Source organism: Lutjanus erythropterus, chromosome 1 (genome assembly GCF_056507025.1).
Source record: "Lutjanus erythropterus isolate fLutEry1 chromosome 1, fLutEry1.hap2, whole genome shotgun sequence".
Lineage (NCBI taxonomy): Eukaryota > Metazoa > Chordata > Actinopteri > Lutjaniformes > Lutjanidae > Lutjanus > Lutjanus erythropterus.
The window spans coordinates 40,422,836-40,438,418 of record NC_139317.1 but is presented as its reverse complement, the minus strand read 5'-3'; the positions used below and the strand labels follow the sequence as shown (position 1 = coordinate 40,438,418).

General features: G+C 39.3%; 1 protein-coding gene across 1 annotated transcript in view; it reads left to right on the top strand.

The window, feature by feature from the left end:
• The window catches only part of akap13a (A-kinase anchoring protein 13a), a 152,210-nt gene that overhangs the window by 111,238 nt on the left and 25,389 nt on the right, over positions 1 to 15,583 (top strand). The window contains exons 19-27 of the mRNA XM_084721804.1: positions 2,922 to 3,081; positions 6,185 to 6,252; positions 6,381 to 6,447; positions 7,806 to 7,956; positions 8,203 to 8,315; positions 8,610 to 8,756; positions 9,340 to 9,596; positions 10,538 to 10,663; positions 11,201 to 11,318. Coding sequence (XP_084577930.1) covers positions 2,922 to 3,081; positions 6,185 to 6,252; positions 6,381 to 6,447; positions 7,806 to 7,956; positions 8,203 to 8,315; positions 8,610 to 8,756; positions 9,340 to 9,596; positions 10,538 to 10,663; positions 11,201 to 11,318 — 1,207 coding nt within the window. The remainder of the gene's footprint in view (positions 1 to 2,921; positions 3,082 to 6,184; positions 6,253 to 6,380; positions 6,448 to 7,805; positions 7,957 to 8,202; positions 8,316 to 8,609; positions 8,757 to 9,339; positions 9,597 to 10,537; positions 10,664 to 11,200; positions 11,319 to 15,583) is intronic.

The following is a 15,583-nucleotide window of genomic DNA, read 5'->3' as shown; positions in this document are numbered from 1 at the left end:
CTTTGCAAAGAGACACAGGGGTGAACAGGAAGTAAAACAGGAAGGTGGAGTTGGCTGTGGTTTTAGAATCTCATCTTTAACCTCGCTCTACTTTTAAAGTGACAGGATTCACCACAGCCTGCGCCTGCTCAAGGTTCAAAATTATTGACCGTTCTTTTTAACAGACTCTCAGACAATTAGCAAAGCTTTTTTTTAGATTATTATTTTTTTGGCATTTTTGCCTTTATTGACAGTGACAGCTGAAGGTATGACAGGAAAGGGGGGTGAAGAGACAGGGGATGACATGCAGCAAATGAGCCGCAGGCGGGATTCGAACCAGCGGCCGCTGCAGAGGACTAACAGCCTCAAGACATGGTGCGCACGCCCTACCAACTGAGCTATAGGGGCGCCCCAGCAAAGCTTTGATATTCAAATTGACACAAGCTTATTAGATTGCATCCATAATATATGTATGGTCTGTATTCAGTGACAACCAACATGGCTACCTCATCAACCACAGACCTGTCATACACCACATTAAAACCTGTCATTTTTGACGACTTTTTAAAGATATCCTCACACTTTTTCTTCCTGTTAAGTCCCAAATTAGCTTCTCACCTTCTCAAAAATATCAAATTTTTCTTATTTGTGATCATTGTCAATCGATCTTCTTTTGCATATACTGCACACACACAGTTTCTGTACAGTATTCAGAGTCTGTATATTTTGGAAGCAGATCTAGTTTTGTACAGTTTTGACACAGCGTTTGTCAGACTGAAGGATCATTGCGGTATTAGCGCCTCCCGTAGCGAACCACTCACTTCCTCATTGCTGCTTACCTCATGGAGCCTCAGTGTGGGTAGCAGCTTGAGCCGAACAGCCACAGCCAGGGATGTTATACGGGAGATTCACAGGGAGCCATGGCTTCTCACTGAAATGGAAAAGCTGGCTGGAGGTAGGCTGTGGTTTCCCAGTCAAATTGTAGTGAAGGAGACTGTCACAATATCATGTTAAAAGTGACCGGTGTGCCCCGCTGGGCTCATGTCTCTTTCCAGTGAAGTAATTGCCTGTTGCAGTACATTTCACTAGAATGTCTTTTTGTTTAAATCTCTGGTTTAGATGTCACCCGTGATTACTTCTCCTGTTGCAAATGCTTGTAGCCAAAAGAAACGTGCAGAGAATCATCTTTGCTTCTTGTGTTTTTCTCCCAATAAGTTGAACTGTTTTTTTTTGTTTGTTTGTTTGTTTTTTTGTTTTTTTAAATATTAACAGGAAACATATCACCAAAGGCTTCTTAGAAAGGTTACTGTGATGAAGAATACTTTATCAGCTCCTCTAGTTCATAGTTTTGTCTTTTTTACCTTCAATTAGATATCTCTTGTTGCAGGAAGTGAGACTGCACTCTTAAGTGTTGTAATGGCTCACTGTGGTCCAGTCAGCCTCATGGTATCTCGAAGCAGCTGAAACAAAATGAGCTCTAGTATGTCAGAGCTTTGTGGTCCCCTCAAACCAAGAGGCCCAGGGCCGGCCATTAAAACGAGCTGGAAACTCCATTTTCCCATTTCCTCTGGGTTTGGGTGGAGGCTCTGTGATGTAAATCCAAGAGAATAAGAGCTCTGTTCTTCTCGGCATCACTTTATGGGATTGTGATTCAGCTCAGTGTATAGAGATGACCAACAGCTGAGGATGACCTCGTCCGTGAATGCAGATATAGCAGAAAGGCCGTCCTGTTATGGAAAGGTCAGAGATTTGATTCCCAGACAGCGTGTCTCCACCAGTAGTCATGTATCCTGCAGAAGTGGGTTTCAGGACACCATCATAGGATGGTTTAAATAAGAGCCTCATTGGAGCTGTGAAAATGACATAATATGTCATATGAAAATTGATTGACCTTTGGTAGAAATGGTCACTATAATTGATATCTGATTACCACAGCAGCAACCTCTTCCAGTAATCCTCTAAAAATGTACCAAAATCCCGCTGTCTTTGAATGAAGCAAAGCAGCAAAAACTGCCTGAAACTACATTTAAAAATAGTCTCTTAATGAGACAATTGGTTGTCAGCATAAATAATGCATCGCTTAATATGCAAAGCCCCCTTCTGTGTAGTACATCAGAGTAATAATGTTGCTCTGCAGGATTCAGATTGGAATTTAACATGAGCAAATCGCCAAATGTTTAGACATTTTGTCAGTGTCTGGTTCGTTATTCTACTCTACAGGTAACTAAGCACATTCATACTTTTTCTAAGCATCTGCTTGTCTGGTATAACAATTTAAGTAATAACTGAACTGAAAGTCACCTTCCTCTCTTGGTATGGCTTGTGTTCTTAAAGGGATAGCTCCCACTGATCGTCAGCTACAGCAGATGCGGGTTTGCCCCCAGTGAGGAGAAGCAGAGAGGGGCACCAGCGCAGAGGCTAAGCCATGCACTGCTGTGGACAGGGTCAATAACATAATGTGTTTTAGCCACATACAAGCCAAATATCACTTTCTCTAATCCAACCAAACTCCATAGGTGAAATCAATGATTGAACAAGGGAGTTGCTGGTCCACGACTACCTGGATTTATTGGTTTATTTGTGGTGTTGTTTGACTTAATCAAAGTCACACAATACAGCAACAAGCTTACAGATTGAGACAGCAGTAGAGTAGCTACTCCCATGTTCTGCAAGGTAAAATGACTGATTTTGCCTGTGGAGTTTGGTTGGTTTGGAGAGACCAACATTTGCCCTTCTGTTTCTAAAACAGCAGTAGCTTAAATACCTTTTGTTGGTTACCCCGCTTAGCTTCCATGCTGGTGCCCCTCTCTTCTACCCCAAACAGGGGGCACACCGACTGCCATCCACTGAAGCTAATACACTGACTATCGATAAGTACCTCGTACAACCCCACGCAAATAATCTGAACTATCCCTTTAACTGTGATAATTCCGCCTGTGCAGGAAAAGGACAGAGAGAAGAAGGAGAAAGAGAAGGAGGGCAAAGAGAAGGACAAGAAGGCGATTAACGGTCATCAATTCACACCAGTCAGCTCGGGTCAGGCGACCCAGTGCTCCCAGTGCAATAAGGCTTTCAACAGCAAGGACGCTTACCATTGCACACGTAAGTACCCTCTTCTATTCATTTCTTTTTCTTTTATGCAATGTTTTTTTCACTGCTTGTCACCAGTCAGGACTCCTGTTGCTTTAAGTATAATCAAAGCCCATTAAGTGTTGTGATCCATTATTAAAAGAATTTATCTTATTGTGAATTCATTTATAATTTGAAAACATGATAAGCTCTCTGCACTGCTGGGAACACATTGAATATTCTGTAAGAAGAAAAAAGAAACTGAAGTAAGAAATGTTCCTCAGCGCGCATACATCATCAGACATGAATCATGCTATTCAGGAAGGGTCACATTGGCTTCCGGTTAAGGCTCAGTCAGTTCTTTTGAACCATATAATTTGCATGTAAATCCACATATGTGGTTCAATTATTTTGTTTTCCACTGATTATAATTGAAAGTATAGGTTTTAAAGCACCAGAAAACATTAATAATTGACATTCTTAATATTGCACAGTGATTGTGTCAAAAAAGCCAGACAGTCTCTCATATTTGGCTGAAGCTGCTTCATGATTTGTTTGAAGTAGTGAAACTCTCTAAAGGGCTACTTCTAATGTAATCCAGTCAGGCTTTTCAGTGCAGACAACAAAACAGTTTTTGCATTGTTTCCACTGAAGCAGCAGCAGCAGCAGCAGCAACAGCAGCAGCAGCCCTAAAGAGGATGTAGTTTATTGCACAAGCCTTTGGCGCAACTCCAAAAAAAGCCTAAAAAGGAGAAACCAGCCCTGAGATGGATCACAGCGATCCTCTCAATGGTCACAATCTGCCTCGAATACTTAAGACTGGCAAAAACAGCTCTCTTGTTGTGCTGAATTGGTCTGGTTTGGATTGTCGGAGCCGTTGACTGTTCTGGGGGTGTTTTCAGGAGGTTTGCACTCGCAGATGTCTGGCCGGTGTCCATTCGACAGACAAATACAGTGATCCTTTGTCTTAGATTAGCTGGAATTAGTTGGACATCCACGAAAAGCAGTAAAATACCCAATAAAAGTGTTTAAGAGGAGAAAAACGCTGCAGGAATTTAAGCTGCTTTTACTGTGCGTGTCATAATTAGATATATTACATAATCTACTAGGTGGATACTTTAATCCACATCTTTTTTTACAGTAACACAAGTGTGTCTGTGTTTCAGGTGATGAGGGGAAGTGAAAAAGGAACCTCTAACCCTGAAAGTGTTGCTGCTGCTCTATAGTTGTTGAGTTACACAGGATTGTTCTCTTGCCCTGACTGAGAGCACAAGCGAGTTGATGTAATCCTAAAAACGGAAATGTTGTATGCATGGTGACAGGATCTTATAGTGGGCTTGTGGATTTGACTTGTACAACAGGTCTGTTTAAAACACTTTTGTCCTGACTAATGTGGGACTTTTGAGTCTGATACTGATTTTGAAAGGGAAGAATTCACTGATTACCGATATGGCTGATGTAGGGAATTTTTGAACTGAAAGAAAAATAGACCTTCTCTATGTGGACTGTGCAATGATTCTGCACTGATATGACTATGCAAAGATACTGAGAGGGCTGTTTTCTTAAACATTTAAAGGAGAAATCTGTGATATTTGGTGTAATAAATCATAAAATGACCATGATATGTCTTTAGAGATCAAGCAAACATGTTAACTTGAAATGCTCGCTTTTTGCTGCAGTGTCCTTTGAAATTTCTATTACAGGCTTGAACAACTGATTTGTTTTGTTCAATTAATGCTAAATGTTGACCGAATGAGTAAGTGTTTGTTTATGAATTGTAAGAAATCATGAATAATCTGGTAGAAGGCAGAGATGTTTATAATGGTTAAATTAAGCAGTATGGTAATGAGGTCTTGCAGTCGAGGCCTCGTTGTTGCTTGTTATTGTCACTTTACGAGGTTGCATGCATCCTGCGCTCCTGCAGTGTTCCTGTGGCCTGCAGAGGTTCCCCAAAGTCTGGGGAGGAGGGGGTGCGGCGAAACACCTCACTTCAACCATAGACTGTATATTAAATATGATTTCAACCTATTTAATATACAGTCTATGGCTCCACCTCACTATTTGGACTGCTGTATCATTTTTCAACCGATTATAGAAATGAACATCAAGAAAATAAAGAATAAATAACATGAAGTAAAGTAAAATAAATAAATAACTAAAAAAAAACATCAGTACTGTTCAGTATCAGACAGTAGCTGAATATTTTAACACAGTCTGGACAGGTTGAAAAACAAGACGCACTGATAAAACGCATAAATAAAATAGTAACAGGGTCACAAATATGAGTGCTATAGACAGTATGAGCAGTATAACCATGGCTAGCTGTAGTCAGGAATGCCAAAGCTCAGTTGTGTGAGGTAGCAGAACATTTTGTGCCAAATCTAAATCGCCCCAAGCATTATTTCTGCATTATATATTTTTTAAAAAAGTTTCATATCAGTGCTGTGATAGGCCAATACCAGGCTCTAGTCTGTTGGAAACATGCCTGAAAGTTAGTGGAAACTTGAGGGAGTTTTTATTGCAAAGTTAGATTTTGACACAACCAGAGGTGGTTTGTCCTCTTATTGACATTTTTTGATGATCAACTCCTTTTGCTTGTTTTGTTTTGTTTTTTTTGTGTGTTTTTTTTTTTTCTTTTTACAAGCTTGTACCATAAAGATGACAGGTTTCTGCTTCAAAGTCAACTCTTACAAAATGATTTGACAGCATGAAATTTAAAGTGCGGTGCAGGGGAATTAAAGCCTTTGATTGGCTCAAAGGAGTCAGATCAGACAGAGCAGATCTTATTTTAGCTATTCTGAATGATGACCCCTGCTCCGTGGTGATTTGGGAATGTTTACATAATTGAAAATTTCCCATGCAATTCAGTGTTCGTGTGTGTATCATTCCTCCTCCTATCTCGCTTTTTTTTCCCCCTCCTTCGTCCAGCAGCAGTATTACCCCACGATTGCATCACATGCTGTGCTCCGGTCTGGCTTTCATTAGTGGGCTGGTGGAGTTTCCTGGCCGGCTATGAAAACCAGTCAGAATTTCTAGCCCCCACCTTTCCACACACGTTCGACGCCCCCACCACCACCACCTCCAACACCATCATGCTCATAGTATTCACTGAGCGTTCTGTTGCTTTTCTTTCCAGACTGTAATGCTTCCGTCCACAAGGGCTGCAGGGACAGCCTGCCTGTTTGTGCCAAGGTGAAGATGAAGGTAAAAGTTCCCACAGAGTAACTCCACCAACAATTCTGTAGTATTCTGTTGTCCTGCAGCCAATATCGATTTGAACTCCTCATTTATGATTTCATCCTCTGTGTCTCTCTCTCTTCTTCTCTGGCCAGTTGCCCAAGCAGCAGTTTACAGTACCGGATTCAAGCTCTTTTCCTACAGTCACAATGAGGAACAAATGTGAGTGACTCAAGTTTCTAACATATGTTCATTACCAGTTTTCTTCTGCAGATTTGATGCCAAAGCACAGTAAGGCTGTTTTACATTTATGTGTTTCAGCGATCATTAGGGCCAAAGGTAGATTAAAGCTGCCACAAGAAGTTTTTAACTGGTTATCAAACTGTCTCATTTATTACTGATGCCTCTGTGTGAGCTTCATAAGTGAAGATGACGATTGGCTATTCTTGTATAGTAGCAGGAGTTAAAATTTATTTCGATAATTTTAGATGTTATAATTTGTGGTTATCATGATGGAAACACAACCTCTTTTGTCCACAAGGACCTCCAAAATCAACAAAATATGACAAGTCATTGTAGTAGCTGTTTCTGTGCTACATTTCTGCTTGTTTCTAAACTCACAACAAGTTTTGGGGCTTTTTCAAGGTGAAGGCAGCCAATCAAAAGTAGGATTCCTCAGTTGAAGAGGGAATACGTTGCTGCTAGCTCTTGTGCCATCATTCAGTGTTAGCAGGACAGATATCTGTTCAGAATTCAAAAAGAAACATTACCTACATTAGATAAGACCACCAGTATCTCCAGATTTAGTCATTTTTTTGTTTTTAGATCAGTTAAAGGAATACTAGATCCTCCAAGGACTAAACAAATTCCCTAGTCTCTTAGCTTTGTCAAATCTGTGAAAATTCACTGGATAATTTCAAATCTGTTTTGCCACGATGCAAGTTGGGTTATTTTTTGTAGAATGAATATAAGTCTTTAGGGTACCAGAACTGAATTTAAGTCACTATGTATCAGTATGCACACAGAAGTTAACAATATCAAATAGAATTTACTTCAGTATTAATAAAAATAACAATTTTATTATTAAAATGAGAGTAATGTGAGATGAAGAACTAACAGACTACAGCACATTTAGAGCAAAAAAAACAAACAATTTTCCCAAAGATCCTCTATAGTTGTTTGAATGTTTGCAGGCTGACATTTACTGTACTGTATATATACTGTATAGGCTTTATTTAATACAGTAATCTGATTGAGATCAGTATCTCTTTTGTGGGAGTGCAGCAGGAAGAAAAACAAACATAGCCTGACATAACAAATCACATACAGCATCAGAGACACACATCACACTATGACATATAAGACATTTAAGTTTTAAAATCTTCTGTAAATCATTCCGTTTGTAAGGTGTGCATTTGAGAATTGATATACTGAGGTAGATTTTGCATAAATCCTTTATAAATAAAACTGATTCAATGTTGTTCTCTTCTTGTTGCTGGTGAGGAGCTACCTACTTTTTCATATAGTCCACAGTGATAAGTATGATATTTATCTCCTGGAATATATATCTGTCTACACAGCTGGTGGGACGAGGGAGCGCCCCTGGTCGGCCATCTTGTCCCCTGAAGACCATTCTTCCCTGATGATCCCGTCATCACGGAGACACACCAGCATCATGACTTTCCATGGCAACAACCTCTCCAAGAGTCTCTCCATCAGCAACATCGCTGGGTGAGCTACTGTGTGTGTGTCTGTGTGTGTATGCGATGATGTGTGGACATGCACATGTTTCTATTGCTATGTGACCTTTATACTGAAGCCATTTTTTAAATTATTTTGTGATTTATATTTTGGGATTTGTTTGACTGTATGCATATACACTGCATCATGTGTGTTTCCGCTGCTTAATGAGTGTTTGTGGTTGTAACTGGATGTAAATAAAACAAAGAATAAATGTTTTATTATCTCTTCATTCAGTCCGGTGTTTGATGAGATGCCCATTAAAGGCCTGCGGTATCTCTCCCAGTCTACTGACTCCCTCAATAGAACCAACCAGGTCACAGAGTCTATGGAATCACTCACTGATGAAGGTCAATACACACACACACACACACACACACATACACACACACACACACACACACACACACACACACGTGCACACACCACTAATCTGACTACCCAAGACAGCTGCTGATCAGCTGGGACCTAAGACTCTGAGCCTCTGATTGAAAAACTGAATGAATATGGAACAAAGTTTTCATAAATTATCACATTAGACTAACAGTAATATTATAATAATATATACAGTAATATTTCACTAAACTTTCACTTCTTTCTAATGTGAGCTTAAAATAGTAACTGTTGCTCTGTTGTTGGTGCAGGGACGGAGATGATGGACGGGCAGTTGATGGGGGAGTTTGAGGCTGAGGCCAAGGAGCTGGAGGCCGACTCGTGGAGTTTAGGTGTGGAACAGCAGTATCTGCAGCAGCTGGACAAGGAGCTGGTGAAGAGACAAGATGTCATCTATGGTACATTTGATTAAAATATGCTTTTAAACAGGATCTTAGAAAGTTATCTAAGTGTTGTTCAGTGTTTTAGGTCTCTACTAGTGCAATTCTAGTAAAAAAAAACAAAAACAAAAACAAAACAAACCAAACAAACAAAGCAAATCACTTGAATCAACTTGTAAAGTGTGCTGTAATTAGCTTGTTGGTGGCCCTACTTTCCCTCAGTTTACCTTGATGACTTTCACTTCAGTTTGTTTCAGTTGCTTCTGCGAGTCTCAATGGTCTATTCAGGCTGCAGATTTAGCTCATTTAAATATGAAGGAAAACATTTAAATAGGCACAGAGATACATCCTTTTAGTTTTGAAAATCCTTGAGATGTTTCTAGCTTTTGATTAGAATCTACTTGTGACATTTGATTGAAATGATTCTTAACATTTCTATATGTACATAAGTTGTTTGGTGACACACCAGTGACATGAATTCTATTAAATTCTTGGTAGATCTCTGAAGTGATGTGAAGTGTGTAGATGCAGAGGTCAGCACAAGGGTCTAAAAATTGCTGCTTATGTCATTCTTTGTATCACTTCCTTGTTTGTCCTTCAGAGCTGATGCAGACGGAGATGCATCACATCCGGACGTTGCGGATCTTGTCAGAAGTCTACAGCAAAGGGCTGCAGAAAGAGTTGCAGCTGGAGCTGCAGACAGTGGAGAAGCTGTTCCCGGCTCTAGACGAACTCCTGGATTTCCACACGCAGCACCTCCTCCGCCTCTTGGAGAGGAAGAGGGAGAGCCAGTTGGAGGGGGGGTGCTTAGAGGGAGGCATCATCATCAACAGGATAGGAGACATCCTAGTCAGCCAGGTTAGAGGAGGAAACGGGTCCTAACACCGAAATACCACATGATGAATTGCATTTTTTCACTTTTGAGGCTGTTCTGCCTTGTCAGATACAGGTGTTTTGTTCTGTCCCTCAGCGTCTCATGCTGATACACAACGTATAAGATGCACCAGTCTTTCAAGTAACTTCAGACTGGTCAAACAAACACAGGACTTTCACCCAGGAGTCTGGGGTTTGTGTCCTGTGTGAAACCATCAGTCAACCTTATCTGAAGTTTTAAGTTACATGACATCACATGCATCATGTGACCAGAATGTACATTTTTCAACTCAAACCATGATCTGTTCCTAAACCAAGACAATATTTTACTGCATACATACATGTAAGGGATAATGTGGAGCTCATTATTGCAAAATAAACCCTCAACAGGGTGATGCAGGATGCCAACACAAAGCGGAGGGGTCTTGAATCGTCCTGGAGTTTAGTTTGCAATAATGAGTCTATCACTGTACATCATCCCACTTATAATATCATATTTAAAAAACATTAAACTTGACAAAAAATATTAATTTAAAAATGATTTCAGTTATTTAAAATTGATTGTATTGTTCCTTCAGAGTCTGTGATCAGAACTGTGTTCATAGCAGCAGTCTGTTCTTCAGAGCAACAGTCTGCTATACAGAAATAACAGACCATAGACTGTTGTTATTGACCAATTAGAATTCAGTATTTAACAAAACTGTGTAGTAATGCACACTAATGTAAAGTTCTTTGAATTAAATATTGTCTTAGCGCCCAATATTACCCACAAATTCCTCCAATTTCATCAAGTTTTGAAACTCAACAGATGAGTTCAAACTTAAGATAGAAATTAAGCCATGCTACATACAGCATTAGCTTTTTATTTTGTGTTCTGTCTTACCAGTGTCGTTTGATGTATTCATGCCTGTTAAATTCTGTTCTAGTTTTCAGGGTGCAACGGTGAAAGCATGAAGAGGGTTTATGGAAGATTCTGCAGCCGTCACAACGAAGCAGTGAACTTTTACAAGGACCTCTTGACCAAAGACAAACGCTTCAAGGCCTTTATCAAAGTAAGACTTACATTGCAGCTCTTCATAAATTTATTATGTATCTACCTTTCAGAGAAGAAGGCTGTTGTCTTATATTGCTTTTGTGCATTGCTCTTGTTTCACTTCAAGATGTCTGGTTTTCCAGACACAATTGTTTTTCACTGAAAAGATGTCTAACAGTCATTGTGTTCTATAGAGTGTTACTGCATCAACTGCATTTTTCTGTCTTGCTTTTCTTTCATGTTTTAGTCTTTTGCATGCATGTATTGAAAACATTGGTGTAAAAGCCATATTACCCTTGAGCCTGTTCTTTTGCTTGTTTCTTTGTTTTTTGAAGTGATGAAGTGCTTCTATCATCTTCTCTGTGTCCTGTTCTGTTCTGACTGTGTAACTGTCACATCCAGAATCACAGCAAACACCTTCTCAAGTATTATTTCTGTATTGTTATACGGCAAATGAGTTTTGAGGTTTCCCACTGGTTATTTGAAACCTTGTCTTGCTTTCAGCCACCTGTTGTGTGGGCCCTTTTTACTAAACACTTGTTGTTTGCTCCTCCAGAAAAAGATGAGTAGCAGCATTGTGCGGAGGCTCGGTATCCCAGAGTGCATCTTGCTGGTGACCCAGAGGATAACAAAGTACCCGGTGCTCATTCAGAGACTGCTGCAGCACACTAAAGGTTAGTTTCATGTGGGTGTCTTCTCACCATTCATCCATGTTGTTAATGTGTGTGCTTGGTAATAATGAATTGGAGAAAGTGGAAGGAAGTTTGTTTTAATTGGGATGATCATGACAAGACTATTATACCAGGTTAAAAAACAGCAAATTGTCAATTTAATAGGTAAGTTCAGAATAAAATATACTACAGTACCATATTAAGATTCATAACATGTTCAGATGCATTATACAAGGCATATGTAGGGAGATCACTTGTTAGCTCTCAGCTGCTTCTTTGATTCTGTTATTTGTTTCTATATTGTAGTCTCTACAGGTGACAGTCTCTTTCTGTAATCAATCCCTCTAGCCCCTTTTACACTGGACAAAAAACAGCGTAAAAAACAGCGTAAAAGGGGCTAAAACGGCTGGCTTGATCTGTACGCAAGTCCAGCATGGCAGGGATTTGCACCTCCAATACAGCTTGAAGGTGTGCCTTTGATAGACATGCTTCTTGAGCTGAGTGGCCATAAAACAGATAAACATTTTACTTCCCATGAAGAAGGCCAGGGTGATATAGCTGAAAAACCAATCACAATAGTGAAGTTTCATAGCGGTCGATATTGATAATAGGTTGTGACTAACTAAATGTTGTAGACTCTAGGGGGCAGAAGCTGCTAAGGTGATAAAATCAGTAAATTGATGTTGTGACAATACTGTAGGGATGACTTTCACAAAATATTAACCCAGTGAGATCTGTTGATAAATAATCACCAGTGATGTGGATATAATGACTAAGAGAGTAAATGCAAATAATGTAACGGTCTGGTAAGTTTAGAAAATTATATGTTTTTAACTGTAATGTAACCTTTAAAACCAGGAGAAGACTACACTTATGCCATATAAAAATATAACAATAAAAAAATGATCATGATATCTAGTCTGACATCATGATATGATATAATATTGATATATTGCCCAGCCCTACTATGAAGTCTTCACAATAAAAGTCCCCCGTTACTTTGTTACCTAAAAGATTTTATTATGAAGCAGCAAAATTGAAAGTGTTGGGTTTTCTTTGGCTGTAACTTAACACAACTCCTGAAAGCGAACATGAAACAATAAAACAAAGCAGATACCTTAAAAATACAAACAGGGATGCAGGAGAGAACCAACTTAAAACCACAGAGATTCAGTCAGAAGCTCTCTCCTGCACAGACATTAGTTTTGTTCCATTTTTCCTGGGCACATCAGAAAAAGAAAGAAAACAAATCAAACAAACAAAAAAACAGAAATACTAACTTGTCTGCTGGTGATGGGAAAGGAGTGGATCAAATGTTTGTAGAGGACTTAGCCACATTTAAAAAACCTGTACGCATTAATTTTGCTGTGAAAATTGTAATCACCTTGCATAAAATATAAAAAACAGAGCATTCACAGTACAGGACACATCAATTTGACTCTCGATGCAGAGCAAAAGAGTGATTTTTACAGCCAGAGATTTGTAGACAGTAAAGTAGTCATCAGTTAGAGTTTTTCCTTCAACTTGAAATTCACTGCTAGTTGGGTTAATTATACTCGGGTCTAAAGGATTTTCCCACAAAAACAAGTGACAGAAAACAAGACAGAATAAGGCCAATCGTTGCATTAGTATCAGGATAATGTTGCTGGCTTACAGACCATTAGAAGTTGACTTGGAGTTCAAACCACATCTTAACATTTTAGCAAGATGCTTCTCTTTTCGGAAAGTTTTAAGACCTTGCTGAGATGCATATTTTAGCACTGCACTGAAATGTGTGTGAATACATTTTCAAAAACAAAATCAAATACAGTTTCCACATTCAAACAGTTCAGTTTTTCAATATGGCAACATATTTCTCTGAGATGCATTAATATTTTTCATATTATTTTTGATCCTAACACTATACAAATTTATCTTAGCATTCCAAAAATATCTATATTCTAAATATTCCTCTTGATTTTTCCACACATGGTTTCACATATTTTGAGAAAACTGAAACATATGTTGAATTGGTATTTGTAGGATAATAGATCAAGCATACTTTGTGGAGCCCAAATATTTCACACCATATTTATATCTGATTTAAAGCAGCTCGCTGTCGTCAGCTGGCCTCCCACTGTGTACATTCTCTCTAATCCTTCCCCAAAGCCTGTTTATAGTTCTATGTGGGATGGGGGAGCTCTGACTTAATCCCCAAGGTGCTTTAAGAAGACTCTGTCCTGCCAACTCTGATATATACTGAGTGGAAATAACACAGCACCACTCACAAGTTAGAGATAGTATTTTGGTGCTCAGGAGCACTGGAGTACAACAACCACAGGAGGAAAATATTCCACTTTAGGGAAAAATATTACATTTTCAGTCCAAAACCCAAGTGCTAAATACACAAGATGTGCTGGATATCAGAGACATATTGACTCTGGGGCTTTTCTCCCTGTGCAGCCGCTGGTGATTTTATTCCCTGCAGTTTTACTCTTCCACTTATAAAAGCTTTTAAATGCACTTTATTTTGGATAGCAAGATGGGCCACATGGTTAGCATGAGCACTGAGATGAGACTGAGAGAAGGTCACCTACATCTACAGAAATCTGAACTATATTGACATAAATTTAAAGGAATAGTACTACATGAAGCACACACAAAGTACAAAGTCTGTAAATAAAGGGAAGCATATGGGAGAAGTTAGCCTTCAGGGGTTTCTGGCAGAAAACCATATCACCCTTGAGCCTGTTTTTGTTTGTTTGTTTGTTTGTTTTTTGAAGTGATGAAGTGCTTCTATCATCCTCTGTGTCTTGTTCTTTGACTGTGTAACTGTCACATTCAGAATCACAGCAAACACCTTCTCGAGTATTATTTCTGTATTGTTTTACAGCAAATTAGTTTTAAGCCTAAAAATGATCAAAATGTAGTCTAATTTGAGTTTTGGTGTCACACAGGACACAAACCACACTGTCCTGGGTGAAAGTCCTTCACTTGACCTTTTGTCCTATCAGGAAGCCTTTCTTTTAGGAAGGTTTTCTGTCAGAAATATCAAGGGGGAACAGCTACTCTGACTCATAATTTTACAGGTGCTGCTAGGTGTCTGCTGCAGGTAGTTTCATTTAACCAGAGAGACATAGGAGTGACATCAACCTTTTTATGAAACTCTCAACAAGAAAGCAAATTAACGCATTTTCCAAAATGCTGATTTATTGTTGTTGGTTTAAAGATCCTGAAAACATTTTTCATCAGTTTCTTACGCTGAACAGTCGGGACTACCATATGCATACAGTTTTGCACCAAAGTCAGAACAGTTTTGATTATTTCACATGAGAGACTCTTGTCTGTACTGTTAAATTCTGTGTTCATGCTGCTCATGTGAAGTGGGCAGGGCTCAGTTTGACAAATGTGATGTAGTTCTGTGCATCAATCACAGTGAAGCAAGATTTGAATCAAAATCTGATGACAGTTGTCAGATTGTTTGCTTATTTTGCCAGTGCAAGTCAATAAAGTCTAATCAGACCACACCCACACTGTTCAGATGAAGCAGAATTAATGTTGTAGAGAAATATTTAATTTAATTTAATTTAAAACTTACAGGGAAAATTCATCTCTTTTGACATAGATGTCCAGTAAGTGTTAATGGTAAAAGGAGTCAATTTAAGCTGCAAATTTCTTACAGTGTGCAAGTAAAACGAATTCCATGCAGGCAGCGCCTTCCTGTACCAGGATTCATTGCACACTAAGGGTGTGCATCTCGCTGACTGAGACTGATTTGATTTGCATCCCGATACATGTTCAATGATTCGATGCATCTTAGAAATTTTAAACAGCTAACTTTTGTGCATTGTGAACGTTTGGTGGTGCGACACAGTGCGACATCAGTTCTTTCACTGTTTTGAGGGAATGAAGAGGAGAGACAGGGGAGACAGGAGAGGGGAGAGCACTTGTTTTGTGCGAGCAGGCGTCCTGTGAGAGCGGTGCAGGCAGAGACAGGAGGAGAGAGAAAACAAGTTACAGTGGCAGTTCATTGATGCCAAAAATGAAACATATGCGCATCCTAATGAGACGTATTGATTCGCTAGTGCTGCATTGATTTTTTTTCCAGATCACATTAAGCTTTGACCAGTACAGGCTGTCTGAATCGATGCACATGCATCTTCCACATGAAAGCCTGATGCATCAGATGAATGAGTGAATTGTTACACCCCTACTGCACACAAGTTTCTGACGGCCCTTATAGCTGTTTATCATCACTCTCATCTGTTGGCCAAAACATAATCTTAGTT